This window comes from Enhydra lutris, unplaced genomic scaffold, assembly GCF_002288905.1.
Source record: "Enhydra lutris kenyoni isolate GAN:26980312 unplaced genomic scaffold, ASM228890v2 scaffoldscaffold56, whole genome shotgun sequence".
Classification (NCBI taxonomy): Eukaryota; Metazoa; Chordata; class Mammalia; order Carnivora; family Mustelidae; genus Enhydra; species Enhydra lutris.
The window spans coordinates 906666-921006 of record NW_019154140.1 but is presented as its reverse complement, the minus strand read 5'-3'; the positions used below and the strand labels follow the sequence as shown (position 1 = coordinate 921006).

The following is a 14341-nucleotide window of genomic DNA, read 5'->3' as shown; positions in this document are numbered from 1 at the left end:
AGATTACTTGATCAAGTCTTTAATTTAAGCCAAGTATTTCAAGTGTAGTATGAGGTTAATTCATCCTATCCAGATGTTACGTATTACTTTCTTATTAGGTGGTGCCACCTAATAAGTGAATTTTAAGTGATCGATCAAGAACAAAGACACTATTATTACATGTAAGAAACATAAGGAAAATATCCCTTCCAAGTACATATGTTCAGTTCCTGTGGCTTCTTTATTGTTCTTACAAAGTTAAGCTCCAAAGTGGGCATATTTAAATGGTAAATAGAGACTTACTAGAGGAAAAGAAGTATGATTAATCAACTGTATCCTACTGAGAAGCTATTCACAATCTAAAACTTTGCCTACAGAACTGTGGTCAAACTAAGGCCAAACTTTGACATTTGTATCTCTGTGCCTATTACAGAAGAAAATTCTTCACCTACTTCCTCACCATATTTGGAGGGATGACCATAGCTGTCCATTTAAAAGAGGCGTATAAGTGAATCATTCTCTGATTTTTTCAATGCAAGATCCAGACAGTAAATTCTTTGGTAAAGTAATAAAAAGTAACATTTACGTTTATAGAGCTGGGTAATTTTCTAATTGCATTGATTACATTATTTTTCCATATTCTAAACACCTCTATAGAAGCAATGAGATAAACATTGTTGTACCAAGTTTCTAGTCAAGGAAGCTGAAGCTCAGTGAGACAAGATCATGGCCAAGAACATTTGGAACAGCATGGGACATTAATTAGTATCTAGTTTGTCTAACTTCTTTTTCACACATACACATTTACATGTACACACACGCATTATGTGTGTGTGTGTATAGATATATATGGGAAGGAGTAAGGCAATACTCACACATCTATGTGTTTCTATATATATTTATATAATTTTCAGTCATATGTACATATAATTAAAATAAATTATACCTCACTACTTCTTACAAAACGATTCTTTGGTGAGTCTTAAAAAATCAACTATAGGGGCGCCTGGGTGGCTCAGTGGTTAAAGCCTCTGCCTTCGGCTCAGGTCATGATCTCAGAGTCCTGGGATCGAGCCTCACATCGGGCTCTCTGCTCAGCAGGGAGCCTGCCTCCTCCTCCTCTCTCTCTCTGCCTGCCTCTCTGCCTACTTGTGATCTGTCAAATAAATAAAAATCTTAAAAAAAAAAAAAAATCAACTATAATAATAAATTCTGCTTCACATTTTTTTCAAAGTCATTAACACTAAGAGAGTTTCATGTACACGTACTTCACTTTCTGACATTGATTATAGGGTTGAAAAAAAAAAACTCACAGATACATTCTGTGGATATTCAAAGGTATCAATCCTGCCAGCAGAGTAAAATATGTAATATTTGTGATATTAGGTCTAAAACAATTAGTCAATGCTCTTGTTAAAGCACTGATAAAAGGAATGGAAGGATGAATGTTTGCTCATCAGAAACTTTGCTTGACTTCCTGCATACTTAGGGGAATTTATTCAAATTTAGACAATGCTCCCATTTTTGCAGTTTTCCTTACTGGGATTCTGTGGTGAAAGCATCCCCATTAAACAAGCTGATAATAATTACATTACTTGGGCAACATAATTTACTTTCCTAATTGAAAGTGACAAGTACTGGAAGATGGCCAATTCTTCACATCCAAGCCTCCCAAGGATTTTCTCATCGTGAGTCATTTGACTCCATTACTCGCAGTTTCCCTCCCCCTATCTCCCCTCCTCGGCATTTCTTACTTCGCTGACATAAATGCCCGTGTCTTCTTCATCATCTGTTCGGTAACAGACTGTCAGGCCCAGCTTCTCTTGACTGCTAACACGACACAGCTCGACCTCCTGAGAGAAAAACACACACAGAACGACATTTATCTCAGAAACAAATCCCACAGCAGAATGGAGAACTCACTGATACTCCCTGGGTTGCCTTGGGAGGTTTTCATAATTACTGCCCAACATTTGAATTAGTTTATGTTACCAAAATCATCCAAATGTACCTTCAATGTCTATTTCTATATACTCAAGCCAATGTTTCAAATTTTCATTGTACAGGTGGAAAAGTGCAATTTTTTTGGTATCAAATCATAAACTTAAGGCTTAAAAATTGTACAGTGAAGTATAAAATATGCATTAATCAGTAAGATATTTGAGACTGTCAAAGTAGGTAGAAAAATGTTCATAAAAATACTGAGAGTTACTGTGGATTTTATTTGTATTTTAATAAAACAAAACAAAGTTCAAATTAAAAAAGACTACATTGGGCTCCGTGTCAATCCTTCTCTGGAGTTCTATGCTATGTGGTAATCAGCAAGAGTTTTGTGTAGTTCAGGCCAAGGCTTTCTATTATTTTGTAGAAGCTCTTAACCCTTGGAGTGAAATGGGTTCATCCAGGCTGAAGGGAGAGACATCAACAGTCATATGAGCAGAAGCAATGATTCAAAATGTAGCAGTAAATGAACATGGAAACACATTTACTGAAACACATGGCTAAGGGGCTTGAAATGTCAGTCCTTAGGTAATGTATATTGAATCTATTTCCTGATTTATGTTCAGTAAAATAATAATAAATTTCAGTGTATTTCATTTTTATATAATGAAATAGACTTGTACTACTTTCAGAAACAGATGACTTTAGGACAAATCGCATAATTCCCAGCACTAAAAGATAAATTAGTGTTCTCATCATGGAGAACTTGCTCCTATTGGATGAAGAATATAAGGCCCTTTGATAAATAATCAGATGAGATAAAAAAAAAAAAAGAAAATGGAAATGGAAAGAGAAGTCTGCATGAGAGTTCTGGAACTCGGGCTCTATGGGAGTTGCAAATTTGTCTGCCTTGCTTAGTGCTGTTTCTCCAGGTCCTAGAACAGGGAAAGGCATAGTGTGGGCACTCAGCAAATCCAGGCTGAAGGGTGGCTGCTTTTATTTCAAATCTTTCCTGGTGTTTGTAACTTTCTGTAAAACAATAATTAAGCAGTCTTTCCTCTTTAATGGGAGACAGATTTCGTGTGTATGTGTGTGTATACATGCATGTGTGAATGAAAAGAAGATTAGGAAGTTTGATTATAATAAGCATCCATTTAACCATGTACTATCTGAAATAGCTACCAGGACTAAATAAAGAAAAGCTCACTTAACTTCAGACAAGGGGATATTTTCCAGAATACTCTGTTGCATTTGAAGAAGGAGCCTCCCTTTCAATTTTGTATCTTAGGGCAGGCCTTGTCATTGGAAAATAACCATTTATTTTAATGACATGCTATAAACCATAGGAAAATCCTTAGCAAGGGTAGACTATCATAAGCTCTAGTGACCAATAATTTCATAGCTGATAGCAAATAAAACAACATTAGGTCCTCTGTCCTGAGATATGTACTGTAAATTGGCAAACTCCATGAAACTACGAAGAATGACTTTGTAACTGGTTGGCAAAGATTCTCTAAATTCCACCACAGTGGTTAAAAAGGGCATGCTAAACAGTAAGGGAAAAAGGGAGAAAAGTCCTTTCACCTTGAGGAAGAATAGGAAACAGTGGTGTGATCTGGCACCGGAAGTAAAAAAAGTACATACCCAGCAAGAGTATTCTCAAAACTGGCAATCATTAATGCCTCCAGAGGGGGGAAAATACTTGACTGAAACTGTTACATTAGGAAGAAATTGCAGCAACAAAAGAGCTTCAATTACAGCAATGCACTATACAGTTAAGGAGGAGAGAAGCTTATGATTCCTAAGAGGCCTACAAGGAAACCTAAACACTCCATAAAGAACTGAGATTGGGACCTTTAAATTAAAGCAAATGAGGAGCTGTAGTCAAAGCTGTGCCCTGACTTTCAGCATCCTTCTGATAGCAGGGCAGAAAGTCCCTGTGCCGCAGGAAGACACTTCCAGAGGGAGTCTTGCTTTTTAAGTGTTTTCTCAACATTCTCAAGGCTGCAGTATGGTTCTGGGGTTTGTTTAGGAGACACATGCTGAAATATTCTGCAATAAAATGGAACCAGTCTGTGAAGATAGAGAGGGCAGAACCTACCCATAAGGCTTCAATACTGCAAATCAAAGCACCAACTTGAGAATCGCAACAGAAAGACAAAGATCCTGAGGTCAATGTAATTTTTTCAATATTGTCATCCTACTGGACCTCAGCAAAACTGTAGAATAGGTCTCAAAGTTATCTATGACATCTTTGTTTTTAATATCCTACATTTAAGACACTCAGCACCCTCATATTTCCTTCTAACTGTCTGGAGTTGCTAGAGATCTGCCTGTCTAGGCAGCCAGTGGATTTCAGGCTTGTCATCTTACCTATTTCCTAGCAAAGGGGGGCATTCAATGTTACCTTCTATTTCCTCACACAAGTAGCTCTTAGTACATAAAGAAAAGTGATGAATATTTCTTAAAGAGATCATCATTAGTAATTATTTTTTTAGGTTTATAATTTTACTTCCAATACAGTTAACATACAGTATTCTATTAGTTTCGGGTGTGCAACACAGTAACACAACACTTCTGTACAGTACTCGGTGCTCATGCTGATAAGTGTCCTCTTAATCCCCATCACCTATTACACCCATCCCTCCCCCCTACCTCCCCTTCTGTAACCATCTGTTCATTTTTTTATAGTTAAGAGTCTGATAAACCATGAGACACTGTGGACTCTGAGAAACAAACTGAGGGTTTTGGAGGGGAGGGGATTTGGGGTTTGGTGAGCCTGGTGGTGGGTATTATGGAGGGCATGTACTGCATGGAGCACTGGATGTGGTGCATAAACAATGAATTTTGGAACACTGAAAAGAAATAAAATAAAATAAAATAAAATGGAAAAAGAGAGTCCGTTTCTCAGATTAATAATTATTTTAAATGTTGCCCACTTAGGATTTGGTTCATATTAATAAAGACTAAAAATATAAAGCCTTAACTCAAAGGGCCAAACTTGAGGTGGTAGGATTTCAGGCTCTGAGGAAGACTTGAGTGAGATTTCCTGGATCCCACAAACCACCCAATACTAGTGCCAAGTGTGGACCTGCCATTCTTTCTTCAGTTGAGAATGCTTTAGACACTGAATATTTCACATTAGTATGCAGAAGCACACATTTTAGAATCAAAGTTCCTTTAATTCTATGATAAAATAACTTCTAAGCATCTACCTATAGAGCATTTTGTTTGTATGAGGCAAAGGTGGCTTTGTAAAGCCTGATTATCTGAAAGAAAGTCTCTAGTACAGGTTTAATTTAGTATTCCTTTCACAAAGCACACAAGCCTCTGACTTCTGAAGAAACAACCTCCTGGTAATAGAGAATGTTTTCCCTAACAACTTTCATACCTTTCCCTCTGTCACTAGGAAGCTGTTTGATGAAAAACATAAAAGTGAAATGTTACCTCTGTACATTTTCTCCACAGAGACAATTCACAGGCATATACGAATCAAAGCCAAGCATGCACGATGGCGCCACTAACCATCCTTAAGTCATCTGTGACTGGACTGAAAGAAGCACTTCATATACCTGGTAAGACTATATTTGTTTGGTTTAAATGTGCGTTAAGATGCTATGTTCTGGGAACATGTAAAGTCCCTTTAAAAAAATCATAGTGCCTAATCTTGTGAGAAATTGGCTGCATGGAGATTGAGGGTGGAGAAGAGGGTTAAAGTTAGTTAGTAAAGCTTCCTGTGAAACATCTTTCCAGTCATAGAAAGAATGGGATCTATCCATAAGTCAGTTGCCCTACAGTACTGTGAAATTTTTATATATTTTATGATTTGGTCTAAGGAGGAACAGGGAATTTAAAAAGAAAAAAAAAAAAACACTTTTGCTTTCTAGATAGGACTCTGTTGCTAGAGGAAGAACTTAGGCTTAAAAGTGTCTACAATGGCTTTTTAGGCAAATTGTTTCCAAACCCTAGAGAGCTCGGAGACCCAGGCCATGAAGAGAAAATTCAGAGGCAGGCAGTACCACAAATGCCTGAAGATAACCCAGGGCCAGACAGGATGGTCACCGATGTCAACTGACAATCATGGGAGACAGGGGTCTCTTGTGTCCATATCATCCTTTTCTTTTATTTGTGTTCCTGATTTACATTTATCAGACGACAGATGCACTACTATACAAGCTTAGTATTAATCATATATCATTATCTTACATTTTGTAATGTTGATTAGTAACTATCAGAATGCCATGCTCAGTTGTTCTAACAAAACATTTATTAAAAAAAAAAAGAATTAGTGGGAAGTACAAAAACTTTAACTCTCACAGCTAAGGGAAGCTAGATAGTCAACTGTGAAAATATTGCTTCAATATCATTATTTCCTCAATAATGAAAACCAGGAATAATACTTAGTAAGAAATAAATAACAAAATCCCGGAATACCCACATCACTAGGACAGCATCAGGCTCACACAATCCCATCTCCAAATACCCATAAAAAGCTGCTGCACCTCGTAACTAAATTATGTTTCTGTAGAGACAGTAGGGTAAAAGCAAGAGCAGATGGTCATGCCTTTCCACTAACATCCTTAACCTCAGTTCCTTACTCGACTACTTTTTCTTTCTTAATGATATTGTTGTGGAACGCAGGCAGCTTTTTTTTTTTTTAAAGCTTTTATTTATTTATTTGAGAAAGAGACAATGAGAGAGAGCATGAGCGAGGAGAATGTCAGAGGGAGAAGCAGACTCCCCGTGGACCTGGGAGCCCGATGTGGGACTTGATCCGGGAATTCTGGGATCATGACCTGAGCCGAAGGCAGTCGTCCAACCAACTGAGCCACCCAGGTGTCCTGTAGGCAGCTTTTAATACCTCAGTTTTCTCCTCTTAGGAACTCCCTAGATTCTTTGGGAACTAAAGAATTCACGTTTTTCTATGCCCAGGTTGCCTGCTTCTCACTGTAGGCTTCGAATCACCTTAGGAAGTCCTAAATTACTCACTGCAAATGGATTTTATACATTAACAAAGAAATACTAATTTTGTGTGTATTGTTATTCGGGGGAGGGTGGATTCACATTGCCCCTAATCAGTAGTCGATGTCATCAATTCTGGACCAGGAAGAGAAATGAGACCTAAATTCAGGGTAGAAATGTGATACTTCAAGTACATATTGTTACATCTACCCCACCAGCAAGAGAATCATGCCAACTGCGTGCAAAGTTCTTTATTGATGGGTTCTTACCCAGTCCTGCTCTGTCCAAAATAAAGATCACTGGCATATGACACTCGGGGAAAACTTCCACTTGTATCAGTTAATTTTGTTGTTGTTGTTGTTGTATCTTTTGAGATATAAAGATCATTTCAATCCTGAAATCCAGGATTATCCACAGGTGACTCTTGAGTTTTGAACAGACATGAACATGATCATTTATTAACTTGCTAATGACATTGCCAAATACCTACTGTCACTTGTAGCTGGATTTTCTGATTTATATGTTCATTCTTGGTGAGGGGGCATCTTCATTAAAATTGTTCAACATGCCGTAAACAATGTGTAGAAAAGACTATTCATGAACTGTCATCACCCTAGTTGCTTTTCTTTAAAATATCCATTTCCAGTGCTCTACTGTTTGATCAGCACAGATACTCCAGTATTCCTTCTCTAGAATGTTTGCTCATTCACTAGACCTTGAACCTACAGATTCTTCCACTTTTCACGTTCAATAATTTCCTCATCACCTCCCCTCTCTCCTTGCATAGTTTGGAAGCACAGTTACCCAGGATTAACTTTCATGAAAATCTACAACTCCCTCGTTGATCTCTGTTTCCACCGTATCACCCGGCAAAAAGTCCATCATGGGTAAACCCAGTTATGACTTCCCTGCATTCCCACCCGAGCAGCTGCATGGTCCTGGAGGAAAACGCACAACCATGCTGACCACATTGACTCTTCCAATGTAAGTTCATTACCACAGATCTCAAATTGACCATCACTACTACCCGACAATCCCAGTATACTTCCCTTGTCAAATTGCTCCTCTTTATCTCAACTTTCCAAGAGGACCTACCCATGTTCAGTTGATGACCTTGTCTCAGAGCCCATGGTATGTTAGGTTATTATTACGTCAATCTTCCACTCTCCCAGACTCGTCTTTTATACCCCCTTTCTCTGCAATTCTGCTCTAGTGTCTTCCCTCTCTTCATTTTTAGGCAATATCCTATCTTATGCTTCATGAAGAAAAAAGAAGCCATGAAAGAGAAACTGTTGCTTCTTCCTTCTGCTCAGTGCATCAACCTAAATTCACCTGTATCTATCCTGTGGCTTGTCCCTCTAGTACAACGAAAGGGAGAGGCTCAACGCTCTCAAAGGCCAATGAACCCACTCATGCTCCATAAATTAGGCCCCTTTTAAAAAATGTTTTATTTTTCAAGACCTTTTCTCTTTAAATTTTCCCTTTCTCCTGTATCATCAGTTTCGATTTCCTTATTAGATTATTCCCATTGCCATACCACACCCACAAAGCATTACTATCACTTATATGAGGTGAGGCAATTGGAAATCCAATTCCTATGATATGGTAGTCGGCTCTAGTTTGGGGCCTGCTGGAAGAAGTTAATAAAAGTGCATTGGAAGAGATAATAGAATTGACCCTGGAGTTCACCGAGACCAAATTTCCAAGCAGAGAACATGGGCTATACAAAGGTTACAGATACAGGAAATAGCATGTATGTTACAGGAGCTTTATATAGTTAATGTGTGTGAATCTAAGGATTTAAGCCTGGGAAGGGTGAGGGGTCATGGTGGCAAACACACACACACACACACACACACACACACACAAACTGGAGACATAGATCAGGGCCATATCATGGAAGGATGGCTACACCATACTAAGTAATTTGGATTTTGCAAAAAATAATTTGGATTTTGCAAAAAGTAAAGAGGACTCACTGTAAAGGAAGTAAGAGTCTGATCTGCAGCGAGAAAAAAATGACTGTAGCAGTAGCATAATGGGTGAGCTGCAGGAGTCAGGAAGGCTGGTGAAGAATGTTATCAGTTTTTTTTTTTTTTTAAAGATTGTATTTATTTATTTGACAGACAGAGATCACAAGTAGGCAGAGAGGCAGGCAGAGGAAGAGGGAGAAGCAGGCTCCTGCTGAGCGGAGAGCCCAGTGTGGGGCTCGATCCCAGGACCCTGGGATCATGACCTGAGCTGAAGGCAGAGGCTTTAACCCACTGAGCCACCCAGATGCCCCGAATGTTACCAGTTTTGCAACAGGATTTGAGGGCTTAGATGAAAGTAGTGCTTTATCAGTCTTTAATACAGTTACTATCATCTTCATCTTATTGATGAGGAAAATGAGGCACAGAGAGGTTAAGTAACTTGCCCAAAGTCACACAGCAAGTCAGAGGCAGAGCTGGGATTCAAGTTCTAGCTAAAAGGCCAAGACTGAATTCTCAACAGCTCCTTCCTCTAGTTCCATGAAAAGTTCTTTCTCCTTCTGACTTCTTAGCTCAAATGATACTTTCTAGATGGTATCCTTCTCCATCCCACTTTCTTATGTAGGGCCCCTAAAATTCTCTATCAGAATTTTACTGATGCTTACTAAATTCTTGAAAATTATTATCACTTACTCTTTCTTTTTTTATTAGCAAATCTGTATTTTACTACATTGCTTACTTTAAAAAAAAAAAAGTCTCTTTTTTTCCCCTATTCTATGAACAGGTCTTTGCTATGTTCCTTGCTATGTTATGTTATAACCTAAAATCCTTAGATGCAAAACAAAGAAATACAGCTCTTAAGGATGGTGCCATGCCCTCTTGTTGACATTCCGAGGGCCATCATAGTCTGAAAATGTAAACAAAGGCCCATATTCATTAGCTGGGTGAGTTAACTGCTATAGTGGATTGGGGTGTAAGCTGAAATTGCTTTTTTATATATTTATACCTATATTGTATTTCTATATATCTTATATTTGTATAAATGTATTAGATTCAGTAGGATATATTCAGCAAGCTGTGAAAACAATAGATGTGACTTAATCGCTTATAATCTCTGCCAACAAGAAAACTAACTAGAGTTGATGAAAAATAAGCAAAATTATCTATAAATTACTCATTCTAAGAATTCCTCTAGCAGATTCCATCTTTACTTATTTATTTTATTCACTTGACATTTTCTTGCTACCCGCTATATGCCAAGAACTATAGTCAGCATTAAAAACATATATATATATAAAAGCATTAAAAATATATATATTATATAAATATATATATTTTTATATCAGCATTAAAATTTTTATATATACAAAAATTTTATATATATGTACTTTTATATATATGTTATTTATGAGTATTTTGCAAATAATATTTAGTTTTATAAAAATATGACAAGATTATACATTGTATAGGGATTTCTGGCCCACCCAGCATTCACATTCTCTCTTTTTGGAAACATGACCCTAAATTTCTTGTGTAGAATTACATCTTTCTCCTTCCCATTCTATAGGTTTTCAGGCCCAATTCCAGCTCTAGGGGTAGGCATGTGACCTAGATGGTAGCAAATTAGTGCATTTTATGTCCTTAGCTGTGGCGATTCTTTTAGGGATAGGTATTTGATCCAGTTCAAGACCACCAAAATAGGGCTCAAGACTTTTGTTGAAACTATTGGGAAAAGAACACTTGTCTTTCCTGTTTTAATTAAGCCTGCAAGAATGTAGATCAAGAGAATCTCAAAGCTTTATCTTACCACAATATACAGAGCCTGAGGATCTGTCCAACAAAGAAAAGATAAAAGCCAAAGATGGAGAAAGACTGAAACTTAGTGACATTATTTGAACCCTCATACCAAGTTATGCCTGAAGGAGCAAACTCTTGGCATTTTGAGTTTGGTATGCCACTCCATCTCCTCTCTTTCTTTAAGCATTTGCTTTGTATCTTCTGTCTCTTGGATCACAGTTCCCATTACTTTTAGTAGACAGTATAATTTCATTTTATAGATTAGGAAATTCAGGGTTAGTATTAAGTAATTTACCTAAGGTCACTCAGCAACTATGTTTCTAAATCAGAAATTGAACACGGGTCTTTGTTTTGTTTACTTGAAAGCTTTTTTTTTTTTAAATCAATGGACTTTTCTACTTTTCTAGTACAGTGGTCAGTTAAAAAGCTCATTGTCTAGACTGAGGCATAAGCGTAAAAGAACACACAGTAGTGTGGTAAGTGGAAGGGTTGCAATTTTAAATAGGATGTCAGAGTGAGCTTCGTCAAGGAGAAGGTACTGGAACAGAATCAGAAAAGAGATGAGGGATTTAGCCACGTGGTCATGTGGGGTAAGCAACCCGGGCAGAAGGTGCATCCGGTGGCAATGCCAGGAGTGTGCCTGGCAGGTTGGAGGAAAAGGCAGATGGCAATCTCTCCAGAGCTGAGGGAGCCTGGGGTGGGTAGGACATCTGATCACAGAGGTGAAGGGGCTCCACACTACACAGGGCCAGGCGGGCCTTATAAAGACTTTGGCTTTACTCCAAGTGATGTGGGAAACCTTTGGAAGTGTTTCCGCAGACAAGTGACTGATCTAGCTTCACTGTGTATCTTGGCGCTGGTCAGGTGTGGGATAACTACTTTTTCTTAGATTTCGTATCTTTTTTGGAGCCACACTCTCTTTATTTTTAACCCTGGGAATTACAACAATGGCTCACATGTGCTGTGTTGGGCAAACTGCCAGTCACTGTACATTGATTACCCCCGTTGACTGTTAACAAGTTTAAGCAGGAGATATTATCACCATCTCCACTTTATAAGTAAGGAAACAGGGTGGTCAGGATGAAAAATGTGAGGCTTTCTTTTAGACATAAACCATGACCAGTTATGAAATTAGGACAACTGAGGGAAAGTAAGGACTTGTTTTTCTGATATTCAACAGAGGCAGAAGCATAAATTTATTCTGTTATTCTTAATACTGATTACATTTTAGGGAAATTATATAATCAATTTATTTCACAGAATTATTTGGAAGGGATTTTAGCCATAGTTTAACTTGCCCTCTGATCCATCTATGTAAATGACTTTCTCCCATTCACAGGTAATTCAGTGGCAGGGCTGGGAGTGGGAACCAGGCTTCCAGACTATCATACAAATTGCTTTTTTTCCGTGGTTATCTCTCTGGTTCTTCTATCACTCCTTAAATCATTCTCTCCTGGGACAGAGTGGGGTGGAGTGTGCAAGGAGGAGAGTGTGTTGCGAGGCCAAAATCATGGTGGGGGAAGATAGAGGCTGACTGAAGTGCCTTATGCAGGTGGAATATGTGGAGGCGGGAACTCGGTTGAGTAGCCGACCTGAGCTGCACCATACACCAAATCAGGGTGATGAGTACAGGACTCTAGGACAGAAGGGCTGGAGTTGAAATTCTTTTTTTTTTTTTTTTTTAAGTACTCTTTCATCCCTTCATGTACAGTAAACTTAAAAAGAGGGAACAGGGGTGCCTGGGTGGCTCAGTTGGTTAAGCGACTGCCTTTGGCTCAGGTCATGATCCTGGAGTCCCAGGATCGAGTCCCACATCGGGCTCCCTGCTCAGCAGGGATTCTTCTTCTCCAGCTGACCTCTCTCCTCTCATTCTCTCTCTCCATCTCAAGTAAGTAAAATCTTAAAAAAAAAAAAAAAAAAAAAAAGAGGGAATGGCACACTAACTTTTATGTAAAAGTACCATGCATTCACTGAGCAGCTCAAACACATGTTCTCATTTAGATAATATGGCTTTTCACCTTATTTTATCTCCACTCCTGACATTTGTAAACTATCTTTTCTTTGAATTACTGAAAAATCAGTTTTTCAAAAGACAGTGTTAACAGCATTTCTTTGATACTAGCAATGTGCTCTCTGCAAAGTAAATAGTGGAAAAGGACAGGGTGACCCCTTGTGTCTTAGTAGTCCCTCGTTCAATGGCTACAGTTCTTGTGATGCTTTTGACCTGGTCATGTTTTCAGTAAAAGGGATCAGCTAAAGAGATACCATCTACTGTTTGGGATGCTATTTTAAAGCAAAACCAAACCAAAACAAACAAACAAACAAAAAACCCCCAACAATCATTTTGAAGAGGCAGACATTTACTTGAGAAAGGCAAGATGTCTTTTGCTTAAGTATATGGGTCTGTATCGACCATCTCTAGCTACTTGAGGTAGCAGAGTAAACACTGGAAAGAAATAAAAGCAAAATCTAACCATTGACAAAATGATCCTCGGGAGCACCTTCTAGGGAAATTAGTAATCCTGGACTGAAATAGGTCATCAATTATCAACTTCAGATGACAAGGTACTGTGGTTGTTACTGCTTTAGCTTAATGGGAAACGTCATTAGCAATCAACATTTGGAATATTGGAAGCCCCGTTCAATGTCTGGGATGGAGGGTGAGACACTGCGGCCCCTTGAGAGAGAAGATAGATGGGGAAGGGCAAAGTGGTGAAGAAGACGGAATGAAGAGGTACAGAGCTGTGATCTAAGATAAACCCAAAAAGGAGCATATGTAGGTTTGGTAGGACTGAAAGACTGCTCCAAAAGGCACAGAGTTTGGTCGAGATGGTAGATTTACTGTGAACTTGGGCTAAAGGTTAATGAAAGGAAAGCATCTAGGGCATGGTAACAAAAAACTACCTTTTGAACTTGCATAGAGATATTAATCTAAATTTATCAGCTAATATCCCATTTATCATGTTTCATGTTGTGTCAATATGTTGCTATGCAATGACTTTTTTGGTGAAAAATAGTGCAAAACTCATTGTTTTTTCCACAGGCGGGGCAAACTAATTATAAAAGTTGCACAGAAACTACAAAGATTTTATGTGATAAAACCTATTATAGAATACATTTTTCCTGCAAGTGGATTAAGGCAAGGAGTCCTTTCATATTATCACATTTATACACCCAGTGTTTAAGACACCATTTAAAAATATGATCAAATAGTGAATTAAATTTTCTATTATGAAAATCCCAAAATATTGCCTGCTCTACGATGACCACACAAAAATATGGTACTTTATTCCAACATTTGAGGATCAGTAAGGAATTTGATCCACAAGATTAATTATTAAAAGATGCTTGGATTCCGCATCTCCAGATTAGTACCACATATGTAATGACAATTTTTTATACATACTGATTAATTATGGGTGACAGCTGATCCTGAATTCATGCATTATTTCCTATTTGGTAAGTTCTACATTTAGCTGCTGGTCACAACCGTGAAGTATCCAAAAACTCACTTGATGGCACCAATTCTAGATTTTTCCTTTTCTATCCTTCTTTTTGGAGCCAGCTCTCCTAGTTATTTTTTAATGCCAGTTTATTATGATACATGAAATGCACTGTGCCTTTATTGTACTGGCAATAAAATTCTAATAACATGTATTAAAACCAATTAGTAGACCTGAACATCTCCTGAT

At 38.1% G+C, this 14341-nt stretch overlaps 1 protein-coding gene across 2 annotated transcripts in view; it reads right to left on the bottom strand.

Annotated features, from left to right (window-relative positions):
• LOC111157933 (PDZ domain containing ring finger 4) overlaps positions 1–14341 on the bottom strand; it is a 349884-nt gene that overhangs the window by 17915 nt on the left and 317628 nt on the right. For both annotated transcript variants that reach the window (XM_022519674.1, XM_022519675.1), the window contains one exon: positions 1734–1832. In XM_022519674.1, the coding sequence (XP_022375382.1) occupies positions 1734–1832 (99 nt within the window). The remainder of the gene's footprint in view (positions 1–1733; positions 1833–14341) is intronic.